Source organism: Aythya ferina (genome assembly GCF_964211825.1).
Source record: "Aythya ferina genome assembly, chromosome: 5".
NCBI lineage: Eukaryota > Metazoa > Chordata > Aves > Anseriformes > Anatidae > Aythya > Aythya ferina.
Window position 1 is genome coordinate 21,524,531 of NC_140301.1, and position 27,548 is coordinate 21,552,078.

The 27,548-nt window shown below is 37.6% G+C and overlaps 1 protein-coding gene and 1 long non-coding RNA gene across 13 annotated transcripts in view; one reads left to right on the forward strand and one right to left on the reverse strand.

The window, feature by feature from the left end:
* Window positions 1-538: 538 nt before the first annotated feature.
* On the reverse strand, window positions 539-3,580 carry LOC311437659. Its single transcript, XR_014693612.1, has 3 exons — window positions 3,278-3,580; window positions 2,726-2,796; window positions 539-1,199 (listed from the first exon to the last, which is right to left on the reverse strand). It is a non-coding gene; the product is annotated as an uncharacterized lncRNA (long non-coding RNA).
* A 1,991-nt stretch (window positions 3,581-5,571) lies between these two features.
* HEATR5A (HEAT repeat containing 5A) overlaps window positions 5,572-27,548 on the forward strand; it is a 62,733-nt gene continuing 40,756 nt past the window's right edge. For 6 of the 12 annotated variants that reach the window (XM_084521196.1, XM_084521203.1, XM_084521202.1 and 3 more), the window contains exons 1-9: window positions 5,572-5,641; window positions 14,552-14,617; window positions 15,823-16,076; window positions 17,087-17,298; window positions 20,880-20,988; window positions 21,532-21,681; window positions 21,958-22,129; window positions 23,996-24,156; window positions 26,685-26,940. In XM_084521196.1, coding sequence (XP_084377322.1) covers window positions 15,951-16,076; window positions 17,087-17,298; window positions 20,880-20,988; window positions 21,532-21,681; window positions 21,958-22,129; window positions 23,996-24,156; window positions 26,685-26,940 — 1,186 coding nt within the window. In that variant the 5' untranslated portion in view covers window positions 5,572-5,641; window positions 14,552-14,617; window positions 15,823-15,950. Of the gene's footprint in view, window positions 5,642-6,078; window positions 6,267-11,812; window positions 11,887-14,551; window positions 14,618-15,822; window positions 16,077-17,086; window positions 17,299-18,397; window positions 18,561-20,879; window positions 20,989-21,531; window positions 21,682-21,957; window positions 22,135-23,995; window positions 24,157-26,684; window positions 26,941-27,548 lie in introns of those variants that run through there. The other 6 variants (XM_084521201.1, XM_084521200.1, XM_084521207.1 and 3 more) reach the window with 6 other exon arrangements.

The following is a 27,548-nucleotide window of genomic DNA, read 5'->3' on the forward strand; positions in this document are numbered from 1 at the left end:
CCAAATGGCAATTAAAAAAATGCAGACCTGGAGCTGGACAAAACTAATTTAGGGGTACAGACAAGATCAGAACACGTATCTAACATAAATAAATGCACTATATGTAGTTGCAAGCCAGTGAAGAAAAAGGAAGGTGTAAAACTGTGACAGGTACCCCCTGCTCTAGACACCTGGTAATAGGATTTGCATAACCAACGCCATTTCATAAGGCAAATAGCCATTATATGTAAGCAGACTGGTCACCTAATACCCCTGCTTCCTCCCCTTCTATTTTGGCATTGTGATAAGAGCAGTTGCCCACCAGTGTTGTCACCAGGATGTGATGACACCCGTTACAGAACAGAGAAGCATTACAGCACGTGAGATGCTGCCTATAAAACCAAGAAGCTGCAAGTCTCAAGCGGGACTTGGACTGGAACTGCTGTGGGACTGCAAAACCTGTGATCCCCTGGTGGTCAGGGATGTCTCCAGCATCATCTGCTTCTTCTGAGAACTGAGTAAATGACTCGCGTTATTTTAGCTGAATTCTGAGTCTAGATTATGACTACTGCATCGCGAGTTTATTAAGAATTTAACCCAATCTGCAGAGGGTCCATGTGATTAAAAAGTCAGGGTGGCTAAAAATTCTAGATAAGAAAGTTAAACTAATTACTAGAAATTCTTTGTAACAATAAGCTATGCTAATCGATAACAAATGTAAGTAACAATAAGCTATGCTGATTGCTACTTTTGTAATTATAAATTATAATTATAACCTCAACCCTGTGGCCAGGCTTCACTCTACTAAGGATCCCTAAAAGAACCTGACTGACCCATAATGTTGGATGGCAAAAACCTAATTTGAAAGCTTATAAAAACAAACCCAGGTTAATCCAAAAGAGGAAAAAGGAGAGAAAGAAGAAACCATAAACACCAAGTTCTCAGTCCTGTGGCACAACGCTCTGGATGCTCATGGTTCACTGCACACTCATCTCCTCCTGGAAGCCATCAGTCTTGAGAACCACACGAGTGGTGAAAGCATATGTGTAACACCAGGTAGATCCTAGGTAGCACGTGTATAACAATTTTAAGTGCATTGTTATTACTGAGACTATGTGACTGTATTGTGCATTTTCTTCTTAAACCAGAGCTGTCTACTGGTTCAATTATTGCCAGTGTGTGGCTTTGGGCAAAGCAATTTTCTGCTCCACTTTTTCCATCTATAAGACAGAGTGAAAACAAGGAAAAAATGTTTAAAAACACTGCTTTATGCCTCTTACACTAAATGCAAAAAATCACCTCAGTTCCTGTTGTTGCACTGGAATGCAGCATGCACTCACATCTCTTCATTTTTGTTGGAGCTACACAAATTGGCCTTAGCCTCTGCCTTATAAATGTGTCCTGAGCTAACATCCACAGGAGTACCTCAGTGAACTGTGTGGTATCACTACAAACAACTCTATACTGTTTCTAAAATAGAAACGACCTACCGAGCATGGAAATGCAAAAAAATGGTTTTCCTATCACACTGATCTAACTTATATATATGTATATGTTGTTCATATATATATGAAACATATATGTTTCTGTATGTCTTGTTATTGTGAATTTAAGATTGCTTTCTATTCACTTTAATTGTATTTGTTTGTGTAAGTGCTGCAGTATGTGCCCTATTACGTCAATATGTATTAAAATGCGAGTGCAGAACTCAGGCTGTTTAGATGTACTCCATTAGAAGAGAGGTTGCAACATGGTTTCTAGATTAACAGTGAAAGCAAAAGGTCTTTGGGAGGTCTTAATAATCAGTTGGCAAACCGTGTTTGGATCTTATTAATGTGCAGCTAATTCTTGTCAGAACACTTTATCCAGCATTCTTCAGTATTTAAAATTTACATAAATAAATAAATATATTATTCATTTTTACCAATGAAGACTGATCTTTTATTCATGTGTTGAACTATTTGAGATTTATGTGCCATGGTTTTGATAGGACACATCTCCCTTCCTTATTTCACACTTCCATTTTGGTAGCAGTATCTTATATTTTCTAGGCCTGCATATTACTTTTATTTACATTCTAGGATTAAGAATAACACCAGGATTGTGTAATTGCTTGACAGGAATTCAGACCTTGTATTTTGTGATAGTACAAACAGTGACTATGCTGGGAACAAAAAGAAGTCTGGAAGTATTTAAGCATTAAATAAAACCATATATTATTTTAAATATTCAATCTTTAAAAATACAAGGATTCATAAGTAAGGCTTTGTGAAAAAAAAATCCAATACAGTTTGACTATGTACCTTCAGAAGACCTCTACTTTAGGGAAGTAAGTGTTTCAATATGGGGATTTAAAGCACTTAAGTAGTTACTGTCTCAACTAAGAGAGCAATAACAGACAATTGTGGATACTAATGGCTACAGCAGTTCTAGAACTGTGCATGTTACAATGCTCAGAGGCACATTAGTATTTTTATTCAGATTAAAGCCAAATGTTAATTGCCTGTTGCAGATGGTGTAACTGTTCGCAGGATCAAACCTTAATAGTCTGCTTCTGTACTTAAATAGGTACATTGTATAATTTCTTATTTCAAAAATAAAGTAAAAATATATGTATTATCTTATAATTACATTCTTTCTTGCAGACTTTAAAATGTAATGTAACTTGGTTTTGTTTGCTATGTAATTACATGGCAATGTTTCATCTGCTTTAAATTAGGCTCCTGGTCCAGTGATTGTTACTCACGCTTGCACAGTCCCACTGAATTCGAAGGAATACATTCTTTTCTGTCGCTGTAGTCACCCAGGATTATAAAGCTATAAGAAATAAAATATTTTGCTTAGAGGCATGTGTGACTGCATAGATTTTCTACTATGACTGAAATTTGTCTGGCAGAACTGATTCATGCTCTAAATCTTTCAACCCACTTTACCAAAATAGATTAACTAATGAGAAAACTAATCAGTTTTGTGCATTGCAATTATTTGCCAGTTGCTTATTTTATTAACTAATTTGCTATTGAAGCTCAGTCAGGACTAACGGAGAAAGGGAGAAATGAATTAATACATGGTGAATACATTTAATTATCCTATTTTTGCCTGTTTTAGAACAGAATATTACAAACGCATAACAATATATTATTTATTTATTTATTTTAATTTCAGGTTGAAAAGGGTAAAGATAAAAACAACATGCATTACTGCTGATGGAGATGCTAATTTGAATCAGTGCATGGTTAACACTGTTGTTGACCAATTTAGGGAGGAAAAATCATATTAAATAATCAAGGTTAGCTACAAAACCAATACATGGAGATTGTTATCCTCATAAAGTACTGCTGGCACAAAGCAATCTTAAAGCTGCTGTATCCAGAGCTGATCTGGAAGGAGAACCCTGCATCACTGTTCCTCATTATTCCAACTGATTTGTGTCAGTTTGGCATTATAACAGCATTTCTTAGAGCTGATATCACACATATTGGGGTCTGGAAGAGATGATTCTTGGGAAGAACTGAGCAACATTATTTCTCACTGAGTGATGCTTTTTCTTGTCCTATGCTTATGTAACATTTAGCATTATGAGATGCTAGTCTTGAGCGAGTCTCTGCTTGTCACCGCAACAGAATAAATAATAGCAGAAATAGTAACAGCAATAATCTTCTAAAAATTATTCTAGATGGGTTCTTTTTTGTTTATGATCTACACATAATCAGCCCTTCACAAGCACTCCCAGACCCTTCTGTTACCTCAGGAACATCAGAGAGTACCTTTTGTTTTTCTGGAGTTTTCTGAATATGTCATACCACCAACGGTCTTTGAATAGAAATTGTTTACTTGACCTTTCTCACAAGTGAAATGGCAGATCGCTTTATGTTGAGCAGCAGCAACTCATCTTCTCATCAAAATGAGGTTAACTGAGCAAATAACTCTTTTCTGGGGGTATATATTATTTCCAATACTAGGGGTGAACACCTTTACACCAGCAGGAGTTTGTAGAGTTGATATCTGTGAAATATACTATGGAAATAGTTTCCTACTTGAGGTATGAGACATTCGCATACTCTTCATTACCACATACATTGGCAGAAATTTATTGCAAAAGGTCGCTGCATCAGTGCTCCTGTTTCTTCACCACAGGCAATTCGGCAAAAATGAAACCAGTGTCCAAATACGGAAATGCAGGCTGGTGGCTGCAGCAGAATATAACCAGGAAGTTCTGTGAGAACACGTTTTGAAATACTCCTTAGTGGTACAATGTGCATGATTGGACGCACATGTTCATATAGGATTACACTGTATGGAAACTCTACTCCCTGAATCTATTTGAAGATGAACTTTTGAGCTTACATAAGGGCTAGACACAATTTTGACTCCTACACTCATGTATCCCAGGCATTATGCCCTCCCCACAGTGGTTTGCACCACTTCAAAGAAGATAGCCCCAGAGAACCTAGTTTGTTGAAAGGAATCTTAGCTTTCCTTCCTCAGTTTAACTAATGCTGTAGTGGGAGAATAATATGATAAAAGATCATCGCTAAGATTTGTTATCCAGCTGAAAAGTCTTTCATTACAGAAGGCATTATTTTCTTCATCAGCTTTGTAACAGCAGCTGAAGTTGTGGAATTAAAACCAGAAAATCTTATTACCACCAAACTAACTTGTTGGCAGCAGAAACTAGACCTCAGGTCTGTCTGCTGGTTTGCTCTACAAGGTCGCTAGTGGAATGCAATATATATATATATATATATATATATATATATATAATGTATATATAGAAATAAATATCTTGACACTGCTGGGCATCAACTACAAAAAAAAACATAATAAAATTATTATTTAACTAAAAATGGTTGAGATATGCCTTCCTTTTAGTATGACAGACTTCCAACTTCGAAGACAGAGTTCAGAAAAGAACATTCCCTAAACAGAAAAGTTCAGGTCACCAGTGAACTCACTTATGAAAATTTTCAAGGGTGAAGGTAATTCCCTATGATATAGCAACGTTCTTCAGTTGGCATAGCTGCTCAGAAGAGCACAACAGGGGAGAAACCCACAAGTCTGTCTCACCTCCTCATTAAGATGCAGAATGACTTGGTGACGGGATCTGCTCTTGATCTGGGTTCAAATGTATATTGGTGAAACCCGAGTGTAATTGTGACTTTCGCATGTGTTAGGCCTGATAAATGATCAAATCTATAAACTGCATGTCATTACTGTGCTGGTGTAGTGCGAAGGGGCCCCAGCCCTCGCCATGAAGCCAGCATCAGCAGCGCAACAGATGCTGACCAGAACCAGCTGTAAATCTCAATAGGACCAACAGATCCCCACAGCTCTGTGAGGCAGCTATCCTCAATCAATAAACACGGCAATAAAATCGCCATTGCCTGTTCAGGGGTGAGGACGGTGCTATCTTTATCCCCTCCACATCGCCTCGGTCGGGGTCCGACCGCTTTACCTGAGGGACCCGGGCTCCTCCCGCCCTCTCGGCCGGGCCCCGGAGCTCGATGGCTCCGGCCCCGATTGCGCCGCCCTGCGAGGCGGCGGCGACGGCGCCTCCCTCCCGCCGGCCCCGGCCGCCCCCCTCCGCCCTCCCTCGGCGTGCGGAGCCGAGCCGAGCCCCGCGGGCAGGCCGCGGGAGGCAGGCGGCGGGCCCTGCGCCCAGGTACCGGCAGCGGGGCCGCGGGGCGAGCCTTCACCGCCGGGGGCTGCGGGAGGGAGAAGCGGGGCGGTGGCGGGGCGGGCCGGGCACAAACGCCGAGGGGGCGGCGGGGGCTGGGGCTGGCCGAGGCCTGCCGGTGGGAAGCTCCCCTGCAGCCTGCCGCCGGTGGGAGGCCGCCCCCGGCTGCGAGGGAGGAAGAGGAGGAGGAGGAGGAGGAAGGCTGTCAGCCTCTGGGGTCTGGGCTGGGGGGGCCGCCGCGTCGCTGCAGCTCCGGCCGGGGTTGCGAGGAGGGGCCGAGGAGGTGAGGCTGCGGGTGCGCGGGGCGGCCCTGAGGGGTTGGGCGCTGCCCCGCGGAGAGCTGCAGGGCTCGAGGGGCTGCCTCGCTCTGCTAAAAATGAGTTTAATCTAGAGCGGGTTGGGAGTAGGGCAGCGGGGTTGGAAGCTGGGCGGAATGCGGTTGCTGGCGTTTTGGGGTCTTTGGCTGTCCAGGTGGGACAACCAGCGTGTCTGCACAGCATAGCCGGCAGATAAACGCGTGTGGAGAAGTGAAACCTGTACAGGTGCACGAGTGTGGCAGGGAGGAACGAGGGAAAGAGAAACCGGCACCTTACCTTTATTTAAAGCATTGGTAAGGCTTACTGGCAGAGCTGCGTGGGGAATGAGAGAGGAGGGGGCAAAAAGATGAGTTCAGCTCGGTGCTTCTAGACACAAGCTTTGATGTTTTTAGGAGTTCTAAGTCACTGTTTGTAATGTGTATTTATATAATTATATATAAGTTTGGGTTAATATTTATGAGGTTCAATGCTTGTAGCTGTCACTGTAAATTCCATCGAGCTTTTATTTTAATCTTACGTGCCAGCGATATTGTTTCCATCCTCAGTAGTAGTCGGGCTGCCTCGTGTGTGTTGGTGTCGTGCTGCATGGTGTGATTTGGGGGGGCAGAGAGTATTCTGAACTCAGGTGTGAAATAACAGTTGAGACGCGGATGACAGTATTTCTGCTTGTGTACTGAAGGAAGCTTTTTGCTTTTTTTCTTCTTTCCTTTTCCTGATGGTTTGACACAATGAAGGGGGGGGGGGGGGGGGGGGGGAGGGCAGTTTAATGTTACAATGAGTCTAGTGAGAAACTGAAAACTGTCCTTGATTCTTGAACACAGGGTTGGTGATATTGCCAGTATAATACCGGAGTTATTGATTGGCTTTGTATCCCAGACTGTAAAAAACTTCATTGGTCAATGCAGGATATCATCTCTTATAAAATGAGGAACTTCCTGATGAAGCAGCAGGTTAGAAACACCTTCATACAATGATACTTTTCAGGCATGTTTGTGCTATTTAGTTCTTACCATTGCAGTTCTGGCTGTTCTTAAGGAAGCAGGACTTTAAAAAGGACATGAACTGTGTCAACGCTGCAAACTGAAAAAGCACGAAATCTCTATGCAGTTACACTTTTTTCTGAGCTGATTTGGGAGTTTTCCTTGAGGAGCAGTCATTTAAAGTATCTGGGGAATGAGCTATCGCAGTGCTGCCTGTCCGTGACTTCTGCCCTGATGGCAGCCCCTGCTCTGTCCAACACGGCTCCTGCAGAGCCTGCACCTGTGAGGGCTTCTGCTGCTCAATTTGTATGTCAGTGTATCTCCGTGCAGTGGAGGGCTAGTCATGGCACTAAATAACCTAGTACTGTGATGGCCATAATGATCTTCAGGAAAAATAAATATACTTTTCCAGGGTTTCAGGACATGTTTAGCAAAAATTTCCTGTGGTTTAATTTAGTGCCAAGCTAGACTGGACTCAGCATTAACCTGAGTGGAAAACTGGTAGCTAAAATCAACCTTTACCTACTGTAAGCCAATATAAACGCTTAACAAAGAATTTAATATCACAAAACTTCCCTCAATGTGAGAGAAAAACATGTCAGTATATTCAGGTTGATGTATTTTAGCTGTATTCGATAAACAACATCATCTACAACATTGTCAAGAATAAAGCCATGTTCAGATGTACTGAAGTTATTTATAGGATTTGCGTCACTGTTTATGCTTTTCTGGTTTTTATGCACTTGTCTTGCTGTCGCACCGGTTTTCTAACCTGTCACTAAAGAAAACCAACACATTGTATGCGTTGTTATACTGACTGAAGTTAGTTACTGCTTTTTGGAGGTTAAGCAGTTTTGGGTGAAAATAAATCTTTTGAACTCACTCTGTCAGAGTCAACTTTGCCAGATATGATACAGGGTTTTATTTCAAACTATTAGAAGCATTTATTAATTATTTAGATGCAGTTTGCAAGGTTGCATGAAAAGTAAGTAATGTTAATGTCCTTGTAGTGGAGCAAGTTTAGCTTTTGACTTAAACTTTCAGCAATGAACCCAACTAGTGTGGGTGTAGGTGTGGGTGCTGGGGAAAGAGTGGGTCACAGAGCCTGCTGCAGAGCTCAGGAAATGGCAGGTTTCCATTTCTCAATAAGTGAACGGAGCTCTCCTATCTTGTTTCCTGGACTGGTTCTTGTCAGGTGGAGATAGAGATTGAAGTGATTATAATAAACATGGAAGCAAATGCTAAGTACATTTTAACATGGTGAATGAGTGTTTGCCTTGTCTTCAAAATGTCTTGAATACTTTGCATTGCTAAAAGGGTGATTGTATTTCCAGGCACATTTTCCAGGGTATTTTTTTTTTCCACTCATTGTATCAAGCTTTGTCCTCAAAACTTCACAGAAATTATTCAGCATTCCCAGAAGACATTGTCTTGTCCTTTCTTTCACACTTCAGCAAATGCATATTGTGTTGTGATTCTTATCGATGTCACTGGTATGTATGAGGGTTGTGGGTGGTCACATTCCTTGTGTGAATATTTTTTGAAACAGCAAGCCCAAAACAAGGATTCTGATAAATTTCAGTTATTTTTTTACTGCATGTAAGCTTTACTGCTTATTGAGGTAGTGGGTGAGGCCTCTGAAATTTGGAAATCAAGAGCATTTGATAAGAATTTTGCTAGAGAGCCACTAGTTTGGATCTGTGCCTATGGGAGTAAACAAGTACTTTGTGTGAGCATCTTCGTTCACAAAACATCAAAACACAGCCTTTTTCTTTTGCAACATGGTTGAAAGTAGTTAAGAATCACCAAAGGTGCCGTTTGGGCTGTGTGGTATTTGTTCTTTAGCACAGTATCAAATGTGCTGTGAAAACAGGAAAATCTGCATGGAATGTGCAATGTAGGAAGATGCACTTGAATTACAACTTTAAGTACCTATGTAAATGCTGCCAAATATTCACTGATAGGATAGATACATAGTTTTCCTGGGGCAAATCGCTTCTTCCAGAACAGTTACCCGGTGAGCCTGAAAGAGAGACATCTTGTTTCAGCATCTCTGATGTTGGCATCATGTTTCTAAGCTGAATAATTGCTTACAACATGACTGGCGGTTGTTCCAGTCTGAAATTTTCAGCAGTAATTAGAGGAAAAAACGGATGGTTGTGTAATGATCTGCTATATCTTTTTGCTGTTTGCCCAACTCATTGGTAAGATTCTTCATTGTTTTATTATTATTATTATTGCTATTTTAGATAATCATGTGATGCAAGGACATACATATTTTTATTTTAGAAGGAAGAAAACTTGATTTGTGAGTGGAATTGAATCCCTTCATAACACTGAGTGTGCGTTATGAGTACTCAGCTGTGAGATTTAATTTCTGGCACGCATCTTTCATGTGGTAGTGCACTTAAAATCTGATGATAATATTTACAGTTCTGCTTGATTTAAAAATCCTAAAATATTGGGCCTCCTTTGTGGCCTAGTATTCTTTTTCTGTGTGCTCTGGGGTGTGCTTTTGAAATGTCTTTTAGACTTTTCTTGTGAACTGCTGTTGAACGTCTCTGTTAGTCATAACTTCTGTATGCTTGGCTTCACAGTTCCTACTGCTGACCAATATAACAGGGCATTCTAAAATATCCTTGCAGAATACCTTTGCAAAATATCTTTGTCTGACATTGCAAAATATTTTGCAACGAGTGCAAGAATCCTGCTTTCTCATGGCAGGATATTAATTTTGAATGAAAATCTATCAAGTCTGATGCCATCCACACTGATGAGACTGATGACTGCTTAATTCAAGCGTGTGTGTGTGCTACAAACTAGGCTCTTGTTTCATAACCACTTTGTAGTTCTCCTGTTACAGGTATAATCGGTTGGGAGTACCAGTGCTTTTGGGGCTGAAATGCCCTCAGCTTGTTTCTGTGTTTTCTTTGAAGTTATATGAAAGCAAGCAGTGAGAGGGTGCCTGAAATTCTTAACTTTTCTTCTGTTGAGTGAGAGGACAAGAATGATTAGCCCTGCTGAACATAAAATGTGTATGGAGAGGTGAATGTGTGCTGGGGCACAGCAGGCACCTGCCATCTCTTCACGGTGGAGTGAAAACTGTAGGGCTTGTGGGCCTGGAGAAAGGCACAAAATGATGCTGAGGATGATGCTACGCAAAGGAGATTGGGTACTAACAGATCTATATTGATACTTTAGCTTTTCTTTCTGAAGATTTGTGAGGCAGCTTCTGGGTGTTTGTCAGTAATAGTCTGTAAGTCAGTAAGTAAACTACGACAGCTCTCTCTTTCAAGTAATCATAAATATCTTTATGTAGCAGTTGGATATTCCCACTTGGGTAGTATTTTCAGCATTTAAAGCCTAACATGATATGGGCTGGGATTTTAGTTTCTGGCCCCGAAAGGATTGGGTTTATTCTTATCAAGCTATTACAATTCTATCACTGTTGGTTGTTTTGGTTAGACGATTTCTGTGTGGTGTGACTCCTAGCTAAGTTAGAGCTGAAAATAACTGCATCGCTCGTTCCCTGGGCAATCAGACCACCTTTGGAGTTACTGTGAGGTTGGTCCTGCACTCTTTGCCTTCATCACACCTCAGTGCCTGCTTATTGGCATAAAAAGTCCACTGTAACTACTGGACTTTCTCTTTGGGCCATTTTTCATTCATTAATAGCTGAATTTGGCTGGTGCATCAAGGTGGGTTTTGGCCCAGGCAGCAAAAAGAAACATCCTCTGAGGTTCACTTGTCGGAAATAAACCTGGGGGAGTTGGGTAGAAGTTGTGTTTGTTTTGAAGACAGCCTAAACAGCTGTGTGCAAGTACTCCCGATAAGCTTAAGCATCGATTGTCTTGTCATACGGTCAGCTCGGCTGCACGGGTAACGATCATCCCATTAAACTTTTAAAACAGTGCTGCAGGAGTAAAATTGATCTGAACTGTTAATGACCATAACTAAATGTGTCAGGCTGGAAGACTCTGTTAAATACATTGGTTTGCTTGTTAGACAGATGATAATACAGTTCCCCTTCGAAGGGGGGCAAAAAACCCCAAACCATTAAGTCAGTTAAAATACCACTTGCATCGCAGTGAGGACAACTTGAAGCTCATGAGTGTGCTTCATCTGTTTTTCCAGTAGTGTGATGAATATGACACTGATAGCATAGTTGGCCCAGTGGCAGCTGGTTCTGAAAATACTGGTAATTATTACTGGTTATTTTTTACTCTTGCTCATACCGTTACTCACTTGTTACTATTAGTCATTGCTGATGATAAGTAGCGGTGCGCATTTCTTAGTAGGATTGCGTCCTTCTTCTCTGCAAGACGAGTGTTAGAGACAAAAGTGAATGCATGGGTTCATGATCTTGGTTTTGTATTGGATGTAGTGCAGAATTATTATAATACCTGTGAAACAGAAAAATTTAAATTAGTAAGATGAGTTACACAGTACTTAGTTTTCTTCACTACATCATATAGGACACTAGGTCCCTATCCAAGTATTGTGCACGGATAGGTCAGGTTAGTCTGATTTCTGGTAGAGGAGAACTTGTTCTTGGCGAAGAGAGACAAGCATCTTTAACAATTTTAGGTCAAATGTAAGAAATTTTAAGAAAAATTTGAACATACATGCTCAATCTGTGTGGTAGGTTCCATTACTGTTGCTGGTCTTCCTTGAAATGATGGTTTATAATTAAAAATTTATTTTTTGGGGGGAGAGGTTGGTTAGGAGTCTGTTTTATTCCAGACTCTTTTTTGTTTGTTTGTTTGTTTTTACACAGAAACAAAATATACTATGGGTTGGAAGGAAGGGGAAAAGTTCATTACGTTGTCATTACTGTTCATAATTTTTCATTTGCAGTTCATTCGTCTTAGACTTGCATGTGGAAGGAGTACTGTTGTCTGTGGACTGCTTCCCTCAGCCTTTAAAACATGAGGTCAGCTATCTCAGAACAAGCTTGATACACATAATAAATCAAGTTTGAATTTCAGCTCGGTGTCTTTGTTATAACTTTGTAATGGGTGGTGACCTGTTGGCTCTCATATTTTAAAGCCAGTTGCTAAAGGAAGCTGTTCAGATGGGTCTTACACTTGTTTGGTCATCTTTTTTTTTTCCTCCTTTTTTGAGGACTGAAAGTCCCTTTTTTCTCTTTGATGTAGTTCATTAGGATCTTTTGAAACTCGGTTGCTTTACCCTTTAATGCTTGATTTGCCCTATATTCCTTTAAATTTACAGGAAACATTCCATGTAGAGCATCTTCAAAGCTCTTGCAAGCTGTCTTCTGTCAGTCTTAAACAAAATCCTGCTTGCCAAATTGCTAGTTAGCAAATGAAAAAAAATAAATCAGTACTGAGTAGGAGCAACTTCTGCTTTGTCCAGTTCATCTTTGTGACAGTTTTGTAGCATAGTTAATGCATGAAATAAAATGAACCTAGTTCATGGCGGGGGAAATTGGGATGTTTATTTGATTTGCTCTTGTAGCACTGGTGGGAAAGTGAATCTTACTACTTTTTTTTTTTTTTTTTTTTTTTTTTTTTTTTTTTAATCTAAATAAAAAAAGTATTGCATATCATACCAGCTGGGAAATGGAGATCCATGTTTTTGTTTTATCATCCATTTAGGTCTCTTTTAATTTTTGTTGATGGCATGGCATTTTATTCAATGAAACTTCACATTTATTTTTTTCAGATTTCTGTTTCAGATTGAGAAAGATCAAAATCATAACGTCAGGGGGAAAGAAGAATGCCAAGGGACTATCAAATAACTCAGCATTTTAAAACAGGTTTCGTGTGACTGTGGCTGCATCTTCACATTCATAAATTGTATTTGCCTCAGTTCACTGGTGTGTGAGGATGTTCAAGGAAGGAGCGCCAGCCCTGGCTGGTGCAGCACTCGGTCGTTCCTCGTTGTGGCCTGGCCCACCCCACGGCTTCACCTTTCTTCTAGTCAGAGCAGAGTTGCACCCGTGTTGGGTGTACGCATTGAGGTGTGAGGTTTCCTTCTGCACTTAGGTATCGCCTAGTAACATCTTGTGTGCATAACAAGGTTATATTTAGTGTGAATTAATCCCAGCTTTTCTCCACATTCTGTGCTTATTTTCTGTTTTGCATAGTCCCGTAAGAACCATGCTTTCTGCACTGTCCTCCAGTGTGATTGCAAAACCGCTGTTTTGTGGGAGAAATGTGATTGCCTTCCTTCTCACCTGGGTTCTCAGAAGGCTGTATGGCTGTTTCCTTTTGGTGGTGGTGTTGCTATTCCTTTTGAGGCTGGTGTGCAGGCTTACCATTCTCTAATGGGTGTTTCAGTAGGTTTAAGATGGGCTTTTTTGAAGGGAGTGGGGAGTACACAGTTTTGTGCCTAGCTTTGTGGAAGCCAAGTTTGCTTGTTGGCCACAATGGGAGAAGTCAGGTCTGCGATCATCTGCTGCACTGGCAGAGCTCAGCTTCTGCAAAACCAAGTCTTGCATAATGAACAATCAGCCTCTGTAATTCAGAAGTGATAACAGTCTTTCCTTTGAGAAATGAGAGCATTTCTAGCTATGTTAGCAGGCATTCATTACAAGGATCGGCAACTACACTACAACATTTTTCCATAATTTAGATTATGCAAATCCTAACAAAAAAAAAAATAAAATTCAGAGTAAGTTCAGCAGAACAATACAAACTTCTATCTTTGACTGCTATTAACAGAATACTTCCTGTAAGTTGACAGCATGAGTTGTGAGCGGGAGAGTTGACAGAATATAGGCTTGTCCCAGGTGAAAGGTGCCTTAAGAGGTCTTTCTGTAACAAGACCCTAGTCCTTTGGTCTGCTGCCTGCCCTCCTGATGTTACAGCCTGGTGTGGTCTGGCCTTGCCACACTGGATGGGTGGTTAGGACAGCTCTGAGCAGTGCTGCAAACCTGCAGCTACTTTCCTTTGTGGGCTTGTTTAGCTGTTAACTTCGCTGTGCAATATCTAACGAGGGTAAACTGTTGTACGGAGAAAGAAGTAAACACTGATAATGTTAGCGATCATTGAATTTGTGCTTTAGCCATACAGCACCAGCTGTTCCCTAACTACCACTGAAGATGGAAATAATGAATGGGAAATCTTTGGCCTTTATAAATACTAGAAATAAAGACTTATAGGAATGAAGTTTAAGTCACATGTGAATTTCCAAGTAATTTGAAATTGTTTTCAATTTTCAAGACTGATTGATAAGTAATTACTTTTAAAATAGCATGCAACCTCTGTTTTGTGTCCTGCCAGACTAAATTCAAGTTAGATAAGGTTTAAAAAGAAATGTTATCTTTGAGCATGACACCACAAATATTTTCTACTATGAACTTACTTTTTTGTGTGTTTTCAAATTAGTTAGCAAAACAGAAATAGGTGGTTTCAGTAGTGAACTTAATCAAATTCTATGGTGATATAGTAGGTCTGCCAACTTCAGATGTAAAATATGATGAGTTAATATTTGTGGAGCTCCATTTCGGCGTCTTTTGGTGAGCCATTAAATAAAAATTGTCAGTATGCAAGTCTTGGAATTGTTGTTTCCTGTAGAACAGACGCTTATATCTCATGTGCTTTTCAAAGCTGATCTTTTGTTTCCTTTTCTAGGAAGGAGTTCTTGACATCCTTTAACGGAGAACCTTTTTTTTACAATGAGAAGGAATTATCTGCTAGGTAAGTCAAGGGCCAGTGTCTGACAACGATCCATGATCTTTTCAGCTGGGGGAAGAAAGCTGAATTGTAGTTTTCATTTCTGCACGCATGTTGAAACAGTTATTGGTGTAGTAGTTTGATTTAGAGGTGTGCTAGGTAGTGGATGAGGAAAGAGGATGCTGTGTGACCTGCACTTGTGATTCCTGTGCTGAGCAGTCGGGAAACTCTGCTCAAATGTTCAGTGAATACATAATCCTACAGATTATGTACATTTATCTGTACTTGTTTTATAGCATGTTGCCTGTTATTTCAGGCAAATTAAAAATCCAAGTTCATTGCAGGAAAATAGATGTGCTAGTTTCCTTTGTGAGCGAATTTTGTATACAAATGTGTAGAAGGTAGTAAAGATAACCTTCTGCAGTGTCTGTGATGTAAACCTGGGTACTGAATTATTTAGCGCTGCTTTGTATTGCCCACTGACTGTTTGATAGATCATTTTACACTATAATATTGTTAATGCATAGGGAAAAATGTGTGTTCAGCAGTCTCAGTGACCTCTGGAAAGGATAATTTGTTTGGGATTTTACAATATGGTTAACATTTTAACAGAATCTCCTTGGCTATTTTTGTTTACAAAGCCTACAGAATACTGTATTTTGTAGTTTGAGGCTACGTGGCATTTAGATGGGGGAGAGGAGAAAGGTATCATTAAAGTATTTTTCATCTTGATTTGCTTCTAGCTGTTACTACCCGCAATGCAGGAATTACTAAAATAGTCTGAGATAAGTAAAAAATCTAGCAACTTCAATGGGATTTGTTCTTGAAATATCAATTTTTCACTTTCTTAAAAAGAAAAGGGGGGGAGTACTACAGTGTTTTTTTTTCTTTATACCTTGCTTGGCATTGCGAATAGATAAAGTCTTTGAATATGATGCTAACATTGGTATTTGTGGACATAATTAACATGTTCTTAGGTGTGGGTTGCTCCCACTGCTGCACTTATTTGAGATAATAAAATTCTTTGTGTTTGGGGCCAGCTGATCATTATTTTCAAGTATATGCTTGAGCATATGCTAGAAAACCTCACTTAATCCAAAGCACAGTGAATTAAAAATAGTAGTTCAGTAAGAACCCCTCTGATGTGTTATTTGAAATATTAATTTTTCCTTTCAAAAATAGTTTTTGATTATATAATTGCTGATATCTAAAAACATTTTCCTGTTTAGGTGTTCAAACTTCTGACATCAGCTGTTAATGGAGAAGAAAACCTGAGTGATTAAGCCAGTTCTGGTAGTTTATTGTTGTGTTTTTATTCTGTGGTTTTTGAGGAGAGATTTGAGGAAAATTTCAAGGAATGGAGTTAGCTCACAGCTTACTACTCAATGAAGAAGAGTATAACCAGCTTGGTGAATATCAAAAATCGGAGTTCATTTTTGAATGGTTACGGTTTTTGGAAAAACTTTTACCAGTGACTAGCAGAGTAAGTATAATGACACTTGAGAAGAAGAGCGTGTTATAGAGCTATTTTTCTCTGCTTGTTCCTTATTTTCTTTCAAAAATCAAACAGAAGTATTCCATTTCCTTTGCTTGATATCTTTTACTTACACATAATGAAAGTACATTCAGTGATAGCAGCAGCTTCCTCAAGCCTTCAAGTGAGAGATTTGTGCAACAAAACAAATTTGGGAAATAAGTGTTCTTTTTAAAATAAAAACCAACCATACAAAAAACTTGGGTTATTAATGCAAGGTTTTGCAACACTGTGATGAGTAAGAACAGTCATACTTCCATCTACAGTGGCACAATTATTTGATATCTCTCTAGCAAGCAGGAATTTAACATCTTTCCCTTTGTTTTTCTTTTCCTAATCAAATCATATGAGGTCAAGCCAGCTCTTCAATTGTTTGTTTCATTGTGTTGTGTATATTAAGTAGGGTATGTGAGTAGGTAAGAGTAAAACAATATAGATAATGTTATTTAAGAGCTAGATATTTTAACACAAATAATTTAAATAGAATACATTGTCAGCCTCCATCTATTTTTAAGGGGAATTTGGAAAAAAAAGTTGAGCTAAGACTAAAGTACTTGATTATTTTAAGAAATAATGCTCAACTTCTTGAAACTCTGGTAAAGTTCTTTATTACTTTAATTACCTTGAATTACCTTGTGTTGTTTTCCTTTAAAAGAAAACATAAAAGAAGCAAAAAATGGCAATTTTATTTTAGCAAAATTTAGCAATGATTCCAATTGCCATAGGGAAAATGCCCTTGAAATGCTACTAGAAAATTGTGTTCCGACAAATATTCTTATTTTTGAGATAGCTTTTCTAAGAAAAGCTATGTAGAAAGGTGCAAAGAAATGTTAATTTTTAACCAAGAATGTCATAGTATTAGAATAGTAATAATCGAAAAGTAAAGAGAATTTGCATTAATTAATCTCTTAACCTTTACATTTAACTTAAAGTTAACTGGTTGCTGATTTTATTTCCAGGCTGATATTAGGGAAAACCAGAAGAAGCTGGTTGAACAATTGACTTCTTTATTAAACAATGCACCAGGACCTCCTACTAGGCGACTAGTTGCCAAAAATTTAGCTGTACTTTATAGCACTGGAGACACTTTCTCTGTTTACCAAACAATTGAAAAATGCAATGAACTCATTCGGAGTAAAGATGATTCACCAAGTTATCTGCCTACAAAACTGTAAGTATTTTTCTTTTAACCCCAAACAATAACAACAGAGATAGATGTACATGATGAGAGAGGAGTGTTAGGGGAGTGTGTGCTCCCTCATTTCTTCCAGTTGGTCGCTACAGGCATTTTACTGTATGACACACAGAATTTGGGAGGCTCCCTGATTAAAAATCATTATTGTGGGTGTACCCAGGTAAATTTTTTTTCCTCTAGAAGTCTCTGAACTTAAGGCTGAGTACTACAAAGAGGAACTGACTTCATCTGAAACGTGAAAGCAAATTAAAATTACTAAGCATTGTAATAATTGGTCATTTAATATACACTGTCTTCAGGACAAAGTTGTGAATGGTTAAGTATTTGTGTAGCGTTTTATTTATCCCTGTATGTGTCTTCACTGGAAAGTTCTGGTTAAGTGCAACTGCATGTTATGAATAAACTCAGGTCAGTACTTTATAACATAAATCACCTGTGAGTTCATAAACTCATAAGAGTTTAATGAAAAATGGATTTTTCATCCTTATTTAAAAGTTTATTTTCATGATTTGCATAAATACAGTGTAAAAATCAATCACATCAAAACTCATTCAAATCACATTACTTTTGAAGCATTGAACAAAATGGTAATTTGGTGGCTGATAGGACTCAGCATAGACTGAATATGTTAGAGCAAAATTTGACCTACCGAGATGTTTAGTATTTACTGCATCCACTGGAAGGAAACACCTTGAGTGATTTGAAAGCTAAGCTGAATTAATTTATTTAGGAATGTAGACATGCTAAATCTGTATACATGTGCTGTTATTTAAAACTATAAATGACCACAGCATGCTTTAAGGTAATAAGGTAAAGTAAGGATGGTTTATGGTTTTGTTGAGTGAGGAGACAGACAGCTTGCAATACATGTTGCTATATGGAGGAAACCATGCTTTACAGCAAGTCAGATAAACGCTGCTTTTTACAAAAGAGATGAAGAAAGCTTTTAATACATAGCTTATTTTAACATTAATAAAAGAAAAGAATTTACCTGACATGATAAATCTGAGTTCACTGCCACAGGATAGATAATGAAAGAAAAGATGTGGTAGTATTAAATGTTGTATATGTGCAGCAGGAACGAAAAGGATAGAAGACAGTTGGTGATCTCCATCCAGACAATTGAAAATCAGGCCAGAGAGAATAGCAGCAATGGATAACAGAGTGTGAGTGGGCAGGTGTTCTAAAAACAAGAAGAAGGCTGAGAAGAGCAATAAAGCAGATGAATACAACTCCAGGTACAAAATACAGTTATTGAGCAAATTTCTTAATCAAAGTTAAATTGGATGTAGTTAGCTATTTACAAACATTTCAGGTGTTTCTAAATGTATAAAGTTAAGCCAACAGAACAGAGGCAACATGAACTGCTCTTGCAGGATGTGAAAGCAAACCTTAAGGTACAGAAATATTATGATTAGCCTTCATGTGTGAAATATTATGTATCTTTGATTGTAGTCAAGTAAATTTAAGTTAAAGGTGGCAGCAAGGCAGAAATGACAAAGACAGAAACAAGGGAGAACCAGAGACAGAACGCAGAAAAGTAGCTAGGAGAGAAAGAGAGAAGAGGCAGTGTTCAGAATCCTGATGGACATGATTGGTGAGGAGAGTGAATGTGGAGAAAAAAGCACTGGTAAAACATGACTTACTTTAAAATGGGCATGAAAAAGATTTCTTATAGTAGTAGCAGTGAGACAAAAAGCTACAGAAAAATAATTGAAACTGCAGAACTCTATTGAATAAAAGCTTTCATCTTGTGCTGTAAGTAAAGGGACTACTTGGAGTTCAGTGAGGGAAGACTTTTATTTTTTATTTTATTTTATTTTATTATTTTTTAATCTTGATTAAAGTTGTGTCTTTGCTTGCCATCTGTCCTTGTCATTTAGCATACATTCCCATGTTGTCTGGTAGCAGTCTTTGTTAGTGTATGTTGATTCACCTGGAGATTCCTTTAAGTAGATTTTCTAGTGATTTTCTTTTCCTCTCATAATTTATCATTTTTCTTCTTTAATATGGGTGGAAGATAGAAATATTTTAGGCAGGCATGTTTAAAAGAATGTGGTGCTCATGTAAAGCAGAGTGTGATGTCAGTTCTGCATCAGGTCAGACAAATAGGTCATTTAATATGACTACAGCTTACTATTTTACTTTAAATTACAAAGTTTTAAAAATATCCACTAGGGTTTCTTTAAATTGTCAGTATTTTAAAAGCATTTGGTTGGTTAGAAAACTTTCATAGTTGCTAGAAACATTTGTGGAAAAAAAAAAAAAATCAGACAACTAGAGTTACGATTCTACGAGGCAGTCAGAAGAGCTTTCTAAATTCCATGCTTCCAGCTTTCATAGCAAGTTAAATATTGATGTACAGAAATAGGTTGATTCTCATCTTTAGTTGACTAGATGATACTTGTCAACAAACATTGCCAAGTTGTTGCCAAACATTACTATTTAACGCAGATGGATCCTACCATCAGTAGATGGTGGTACTACCAACCACATGAGAGTGTTTCCAGGTCATTCCATGATGTAGTCAGGTAGTCCTGGGGATATTTCTTTTTATCTGTGTTTATTAAATATTCTATTTTTCTTACTGTGCTTTGTTGTTTTAAGGAGTTACAGTTAATATTCAATTCATTTTCCTAATTAAGAATGTGTTCAGTATGGGATTTTAAAACTGCTTATGTAACACTCGAATTCAATTGGGGCATCAGGAGAATACAGTTTTCCTGAAGGTGATCCTCTGCAGTGTCACTGCATATTTAGGAAGTCTGACCAAAGAGCAGAAAGCTGAGTAAAGATACCATTTATTTTTTCCTTGTATTCATCGTAAAATTGTTTAGTTATAAATACATCAGTACAAAACCAAACTGTGTGCCTTAATCATTTAAAGGAAAGCATTCTTTAATTAAGCAACTCTTTCTATTTCCTTTTTTTCCTCAAAATTTAGCACTTTTTGCTTCTGCTAAAGGAAACTCCAATAAGCACACAGAGCACGCAGACTCCAGTTGTCAAGTATTTCACCTGGAAACTAAGCTCAGCACCCGTATATAGTGAAAAGAACATGGGCTTAGACTTCTGTTTCCTCATTATGTGTTGTTATACACATATGCCAGAATTTTAAGTATTAGACCGTTTGCAGTCTACTCCTGACCATCATGTTGTAAATAAACCAATCCATGTCTACTTCTGTCAGTATCTGTTGTAGCGCAGTGACATAGACTGCAGGATGCAGGGCATTCTTTGTTAGAAATTCACTTGTAAGGCTTAAAGGCGTATATGAAAAATGTATGTCAATTGTAAAATTTATTGGAGGTTTGTATTACCATAATTTGTTATTCAAGTTATCTTCTTAGCCCCTGTATGTTCAGTTCTCCTGGAGTGTGAATGTGCGCCCCACTCAGACCACTTCTTTTTTTTTCCTTTTGATAATCTGCTTACACTTTTGGAACATTGTATTTAGTTATTTTGTTATTTGCCCATTGATTACGTTAGTCTTCTTAATCCCGTTCATCTGTTGTTGCATCCATTTTCACGCGTTTTTGGATTTGCTTTTGTTTTAGTGCTGCGGTGGTATGCTTGGGCTATTTATACAAAAAATTGGGAAGAATTTTGGGAAACAGTTTTACTGACACCGTTGGGAATGTGCTTAAAGCAATGAAGAATGCAGAGGTATTGGAATGGCATGTTTAAAAATGAATGGAAAAATAATGGGATGTTTGCTGTTGGTAGATGGACCAATGAGTATGAGAAATTGCATGATACCAATGTATGAAATGGAAAGAAATGTGGAAAGTTATAGTATAAAAATGAAAGTCTAAATTCTGAAGAGTTACTAATGGATTATGACCATAAAATGATAGTGTGTAGTTATTCTCATTCTGCTTTCATGAAAGAACTTGATAATCTAGAAAATTTAGTTGCCTTTACTAATGAGAATGTTTTTGCTCCAGCTTGTACTTCATATTTCAAGTATTAAACTGCCTGTATTTTTCCACAGAATGTAGAACTTTTATGTTCACTTGGTTATAGTGCTATAGAACAAGTTTGCTCTTTAACTCATCTCAGCCTGAACAGATCTCTAACAGTAAGAAATAAATAAATAAATAAAAAGGACTCAGACCATTGTTTACCTATATCAGTGATGACCATTTTTTAATTTCCAAGAAGCACAGGATTACAGAAATCTAACATTTCTTCTTTTTAATTTTTCAGTCTCAAGGTCGTTATGAAATAATGCTTAGTTTACAAAATATATTGAAGGGTTTAGGAGCTGCTGCCATCCCCTGTCATAGAGATATTTACAAAGCTGCCCGATCATGTTTGACAGATCGATCTATGGCAGTCCGCTGTGCTGCTGCAAAGGTAAAGTGTGCTAATAACTCCCTATTTAGTATGCTCCCTAAATAAAATTATGTTTTAGTGGATGACAAACAGAGCAGTAAATGCTTCGTTTGTATGTCTATATTTCTTTGACATTGTCTTGGCAGAAAAAAAAAATCAAGTATTTGTTAATGTGAAGTACCGTGCTTATTTTAGGGAGAACTCTTGTCTTGCAAGCTAAAATCTGTACTGAGTGCTTTTCCACATCAAAATGTTAAGCATTTTTATTTCCTTTTTTTTTTTTTTTTTTTTGTCTAGTGTCTTCTTGAACTTCAGAATGAAGCAGTATTTATGTGGAGTACAGATCTGGATAGTGTTGTGACCTTGTGTTTTAAATCCTTTGAAGGTTCCAATTATGATGTACGGTTAGCAGTTTCAAAACTTTTAGGCACAATTTTGGCTAGAGCTTTAACATCTAAGCAGACACCAGGTGAAGTATGTACTTTGTTTGCTGATTCCTCATCTGTAAACAAAATAAAATAAATAAAAAATTGATCAGAAACTCTGAAGTTCTGAAACCTAAAGTGAAATCACAATGTAAACTTCATCTGGCTCTTCATATTTGTACTTTGGTCTTTTTTTTTTTTTGTAATGTTTCTTCTCATGTAGTGTTATGCTTTTATAGTTTTTTTACTTTTTATATATATATGTACACACACTCAATAGCAGTTCATGAAGTGGTCAACAAGGAAAAATATTTGGTAAAACTAGTTTCCTCTGTTACAAGATTATTATTGTATGTGGAGAATTCAGTAACCTCAGGAATTTAAAGGAAAGATTAATTTTAGCACTGTAAAAGCCACTAAGATGTGAGGGAGTATCTGCCTGTCAAACAAAGGAGTTGAGGATATCTTTTCAAGCTGTTTTTCCAAAATCGTCAATGCTATATCTGGATTGTATAGTACTACAAACATGATCTGAAGCAGAAATGACCATGCAGTTCTGTTAATAGAGCTTGTAACAGTTTTGGCTGACAGACTGAAACATCCTGGCACAAATTGAAAAGATCTCAAATATTTGTCATTCAAACTGGAAGTTTTTAGTCCAGTCTTAGGAGCCCAAAACTAAATGCAGAACTGTAATCTAAGTGAAACATAACGTGATGCAGAGTTCACGTGAGTGTGATTCTGCTTTTAAAGGCATCAATACAGTAAGCACCAAATGACAAAATTTTGTCATTAAGTCCTATTTGGGGCTTAAAGGCTGTGTACAACCATTAGAGACTCTAAAGTCTTGATTTCTAAAGGTGTTTTTCTAAAAATCTTTTGGGAGAGAATTATGATGTTACAGAGAACAATTATCTCTTGTATTTTACCATTAGAAATAGAAAAAAATCTCTGACCTCTATATAGACTTTTTTTCTTTACTCTCTGTAAGCGATGTAGTTACGTAACAGTAATGTAGCACTTCAGTAATACAAGAAGCTCGCCCAACTGTTTAATTGGTTATTTTTAGTATGGAAGCACTAGGTTAAAACAAGTTAGAGCTAAGTGAGGCTGAAGCTGGGTTGGAGCTCAAGTGAGCTGGGAGAGAAGAGGAGGGAGCAAGACATGAGGAAGTGCTTAGTTATGAAATTTCTGGTTTTGTATCTGATAACCTATTGGTGCTGGTTTTTGTTGTTGTTTTTGAGATATTAGCAGCTTAAGTCCTCTCATTCTTTTTCTCATCCAAATACTTGAAAAACAATGAAAAATGTAGTGAAAAATTTAGGTCACTTAGTTTGTATACTGTGCGGTAATTGTGTGAAGTTGGCATGCGCAAGTCTCAGGATAGGTTTTATATAAACTTTCAGGAAATAACATAATAGGAAATAAATACTTTTCTAGAACATTGTAAAAGTACTTCATTAATCTCATTATTTTGGAGAGTTTGTTTTATACTAAGGTGAGAAGGTTTTTGTTTCTAAAAGAACCAGTTGCTATATCCATATCTGGCTAAGCACAGCAGAAAGGTAATCTGCCCTGTCTGAGGTCTGGAATTGAGTCATCTTCAGTAGTAAGGTATCCAAAAGTTCGAGCTTTCATGGAGCTTAGGGTGGTAGGCATTGGCTGTGCAGACAGGGGAGGCTTAGATCTAATGGTAGATACTGAGGGAGGTACATCTGTGTGTGTGTGTGTGTATATATAAATATATAATTATTATATATGCATGTATTGTGTTTCAATAATATTTGACTTTGGTTGTGGAAACTGGTGCTTTTATTTTTTCCTAAAATGATTGGAGCTGAAGTTTTCCTTCTGAAATATATGTAAACTTTACAGAACTGTTCCTCTAAACATTTACATCTCTCTTTTAGCATCCACCAAGCATAACTTCCGCAGGATCTCTTTGGAAGAAGTGATGGAGCTTTTAGGAACTGGATTTCTGCGTGGAAGTAGTGGCTTCCTACGAGCCAGTGGTGATATGTTGAAAGGGACCAGCTCGGTCAGCAGAGATGTTAGAGTTGGAGTCACTCAGGTTTGTATTACATTATTTATAATGTGATGAGATTGCCAAATGTTCCTCTAACAACTGTTTTACTTTCATATATTTCTTATGTCATCCGGTTTGTTTCTGTGACAAAATGTATATAATTTACAATTAGGATTTACATCTTCAGTTAGGTCTGAAAGAAAAAGAAATCTGGTGTTGCTTATTGTTTATCTAATGGTTTGAAATTTTCAAAATGAAGTATGTAACACTAATTAAATCTTAAAGAGATAAAAATTTCAATTAAGTGATATAAATAAGTATTTTAAATATTTATTTATTTTTTTTTTAGATTTAAACTGTTAAACCTTATGCCTAAAAATTAGAGGAGGAAGTTAAGAGAATTCCAAGTTATTTCAACTTGGAATGATTTCCTTCTCTATGCAAACATTCTTAGTCCCCTTCTGAAAGAATGTGTTTGCTTTGAATAATAAGTGCTTGAAAAGTAGGGGAAGCAGAATGTAGTGACAAAAAGCAAGTATCTGCTGATTGGTTTGTTGTGTTCCGGGGATAGAATCTTATTAACTGAGAAAGGCTGAAGTTTTTACCAGTGCGTGCTGGTAAAAACAATGTAATTTTTTTTTTATTTTTTTTTCCAGATAAAATGTGCTTGGCCTCTTGCAGTAAATGTATGCTTAATGTGTGTTTAAACAGCATATATATGTGAAAACCTAGATATTCAAATGTTAAACCTGTGAATCAAGACTAAAGGTCATGCTGAACATAAACATATCGAACAGTAGTGATTGTTTTAATGCTACAGTCCCCACAGGCATATGATATGTGTGCCCTTTGCCAGTAAGGGGATTTTTAATTGCCTTTTTACTTCTGCAGTGCAAAAATCATTTGTAAATTAGCTTGAATTAGTGATATAAGTTGCCAGACTTAGCATTGAGGCAGCTAGAAGGTGCTTGCAAATTGTCTTCTACGTGCAGCTCATGCTGGGTGGGAACATTAACTTCTGGCAGAATGACAGAAATGCTGGGGAAAAAAATAATATATTGTCAGCTATTTGCCTAGAAAATGCATGCCAGACTCCTAGGGTATTCTACGTACACAGTGGTTTATTAGTTTTCCAGGAATAGGTGTTTGATTTCAGTGTTTTGACTACTTGCAGTGGTGGGTTTTTTTGAAAAAGATTATCTTCTTTTTTCATGCACTTCTGTTAGTACAATAGTATTGGTGCTACACTGTAACTTTACCATCACAGTTTGATCAGCGTGATGTTTCTATCAGAAAAATTTGAAATTGTGTGTATACCAATGCCTGTAAGTAGAAAATGCTTGCATTTATAAAATGTATTAATTGTTATGTGAATTACAGCTTGTTATAAATTAAAAAAAAATAAGAAAAATACTGAAGATGACTTTTTACATATGTAAGAAGACTTTGTATTGTTCAAATATGCAGGCAGGTTCAAGATGTAGTTCAAGATGTAGCCATGGCAGAATGACTCTTCACAAGTCTATTGTGTTAAATTCTTCAGTTTTCAAATCTGTAAAACAGGGGTAATGTACTGGTGCATTATTAAGCCTAAGTAGTATTTGTCAAGAGCTATTAGATGCTAGATGCGAACAGGATCATCTAGTACAGTTTCTCCATCTATAGTGCTTCACTTTATTTTACATGAATCATGTAGTTGTTAGTGTTAGGCATGAGACAAAGTATGTATGAGGTAAACACAGAAGTTTGTTGATGGGGTAGTATTTGTGAACTGTGTTATAAGGACTTCTGTATGTTCATTTGCATATTCTCATTTTATGTTACTCGCTTTTCTTGGTGGTAGCACATTAATTCATTAAAAAATTCCAACACATGCCCATGGCAGAGAATTGTAAAGGAGTGTATTATGTGGCAAAAGAAATGGTCTTGTGGTGATTAGATTTGTGAAGTGACTCTGCATTCTTTCCCTTTGTTGTGACATCCATACTCTTTTTATGGTACCTTCATTGCAAGGCAAACAATTAAAATTCATTGAGATGAAGAGCAGTACTTGGGGGCTGCGAATAGTCCCTAATTCCAAGTCTATAATAACAAAATTCTCTCAGGGTTATGGGTTATAGTATTGTAACATAGTAGTTCTTAAAATGCATTCATACATTAAATTTGTGTTCCATGTGCAGAATGTTAAATAGCTGGAAGCTGTTGTTCAGTGAGACCAAACACAATGTTTTACATAACAAGTGCCTGTGCAGAGTAAACTGCCATTTCTCACACCCTGGAATTAAATAAAATGGGCAAGCACTGTGAATTAACTTACAGTCAAACTAAGCTGCAATATTGCTAGCACAGTTTTGAGAGTAATTTAAATTATATAAACAGATAAAAAAAAATGTGCAGCTACATGCAGGTGAGAACGTGCATGATTTATGGACATGTATAAGTCATCTCAGTTCAGTGACGTTATACTTCTGGCAATGTGCAGAGATAAAAATGATGATGTATGTGGGATAGCTGACAGAAGTTTTCCAGATGACAATGCTCTGAAATATGGCTTCTTTTCAAATCTTTTCCAGGCATATGTGGTATTTGCCTCTGCATTAGGAGGACAATGGCTTGAAAGGAACTTCTCTGCCTTCCTTTCCCATATTTTAGATCTTGTTTCTCAGTCTCACCCTAAGGCTATTCAGAGTCAGATGGATGCTATCGGCTGTCGCCGCTGCGTTTCGTTTATCCTTCGAGCTACAGTAGGAGGCCTTCTTGGGGAAAAAGCTCAAATTGCAGCTGCCAAGGAGATTTGTCAGGCCATCTGGAAACTGAAGAAAGTTGTGGGTATGGGTCTAACAAGATTATCCATTTGGGCTTCTGTTTTTTTTTTTTTTTTTTTTTTGTTTTTTTTTTTTGTTTGTTTGTTTGTTTGTTTAATTTAAATGATTGTCCAATTTCCTAATCCAGACGGCAGAAACAAACTATATAGTGCTGGCTTATTACCATACTAATGTAGAGGGCTTTTGATGGGGTACTTTTTTATTGGTTCGTGTGTGTTTGTGCATGCGTGTAAACGAAAGCGTAAACATTAAAAAAAAAATACTTTTTCCCTGGCAAAATCACTTGACTCAATTACAAACGTAATAATATAATAAAAAACGTATTGTAAAATAAGTGAAACTGGCAGTTACAATATATCTAGCAAGATTCTGCTTTCCTGTTCAGTAAAGGTGGCACTACTGATGGTTTGTTATGACAAAATAAGCATTTATCCTGGAGAAAACAGATTTTTTGCACGTTAAGGTCTTGTACAAGGCTTCCAAACTGCTGATCTCCCACCATCATCCACCTTGGGGTGGGGAGAGAAAAAGAATGCTATACAGTTGCATATTGTATCCTAGATAAATATCTAAATGTTAAGTGTCTAAACTGACATCATTTATATCTCAGAT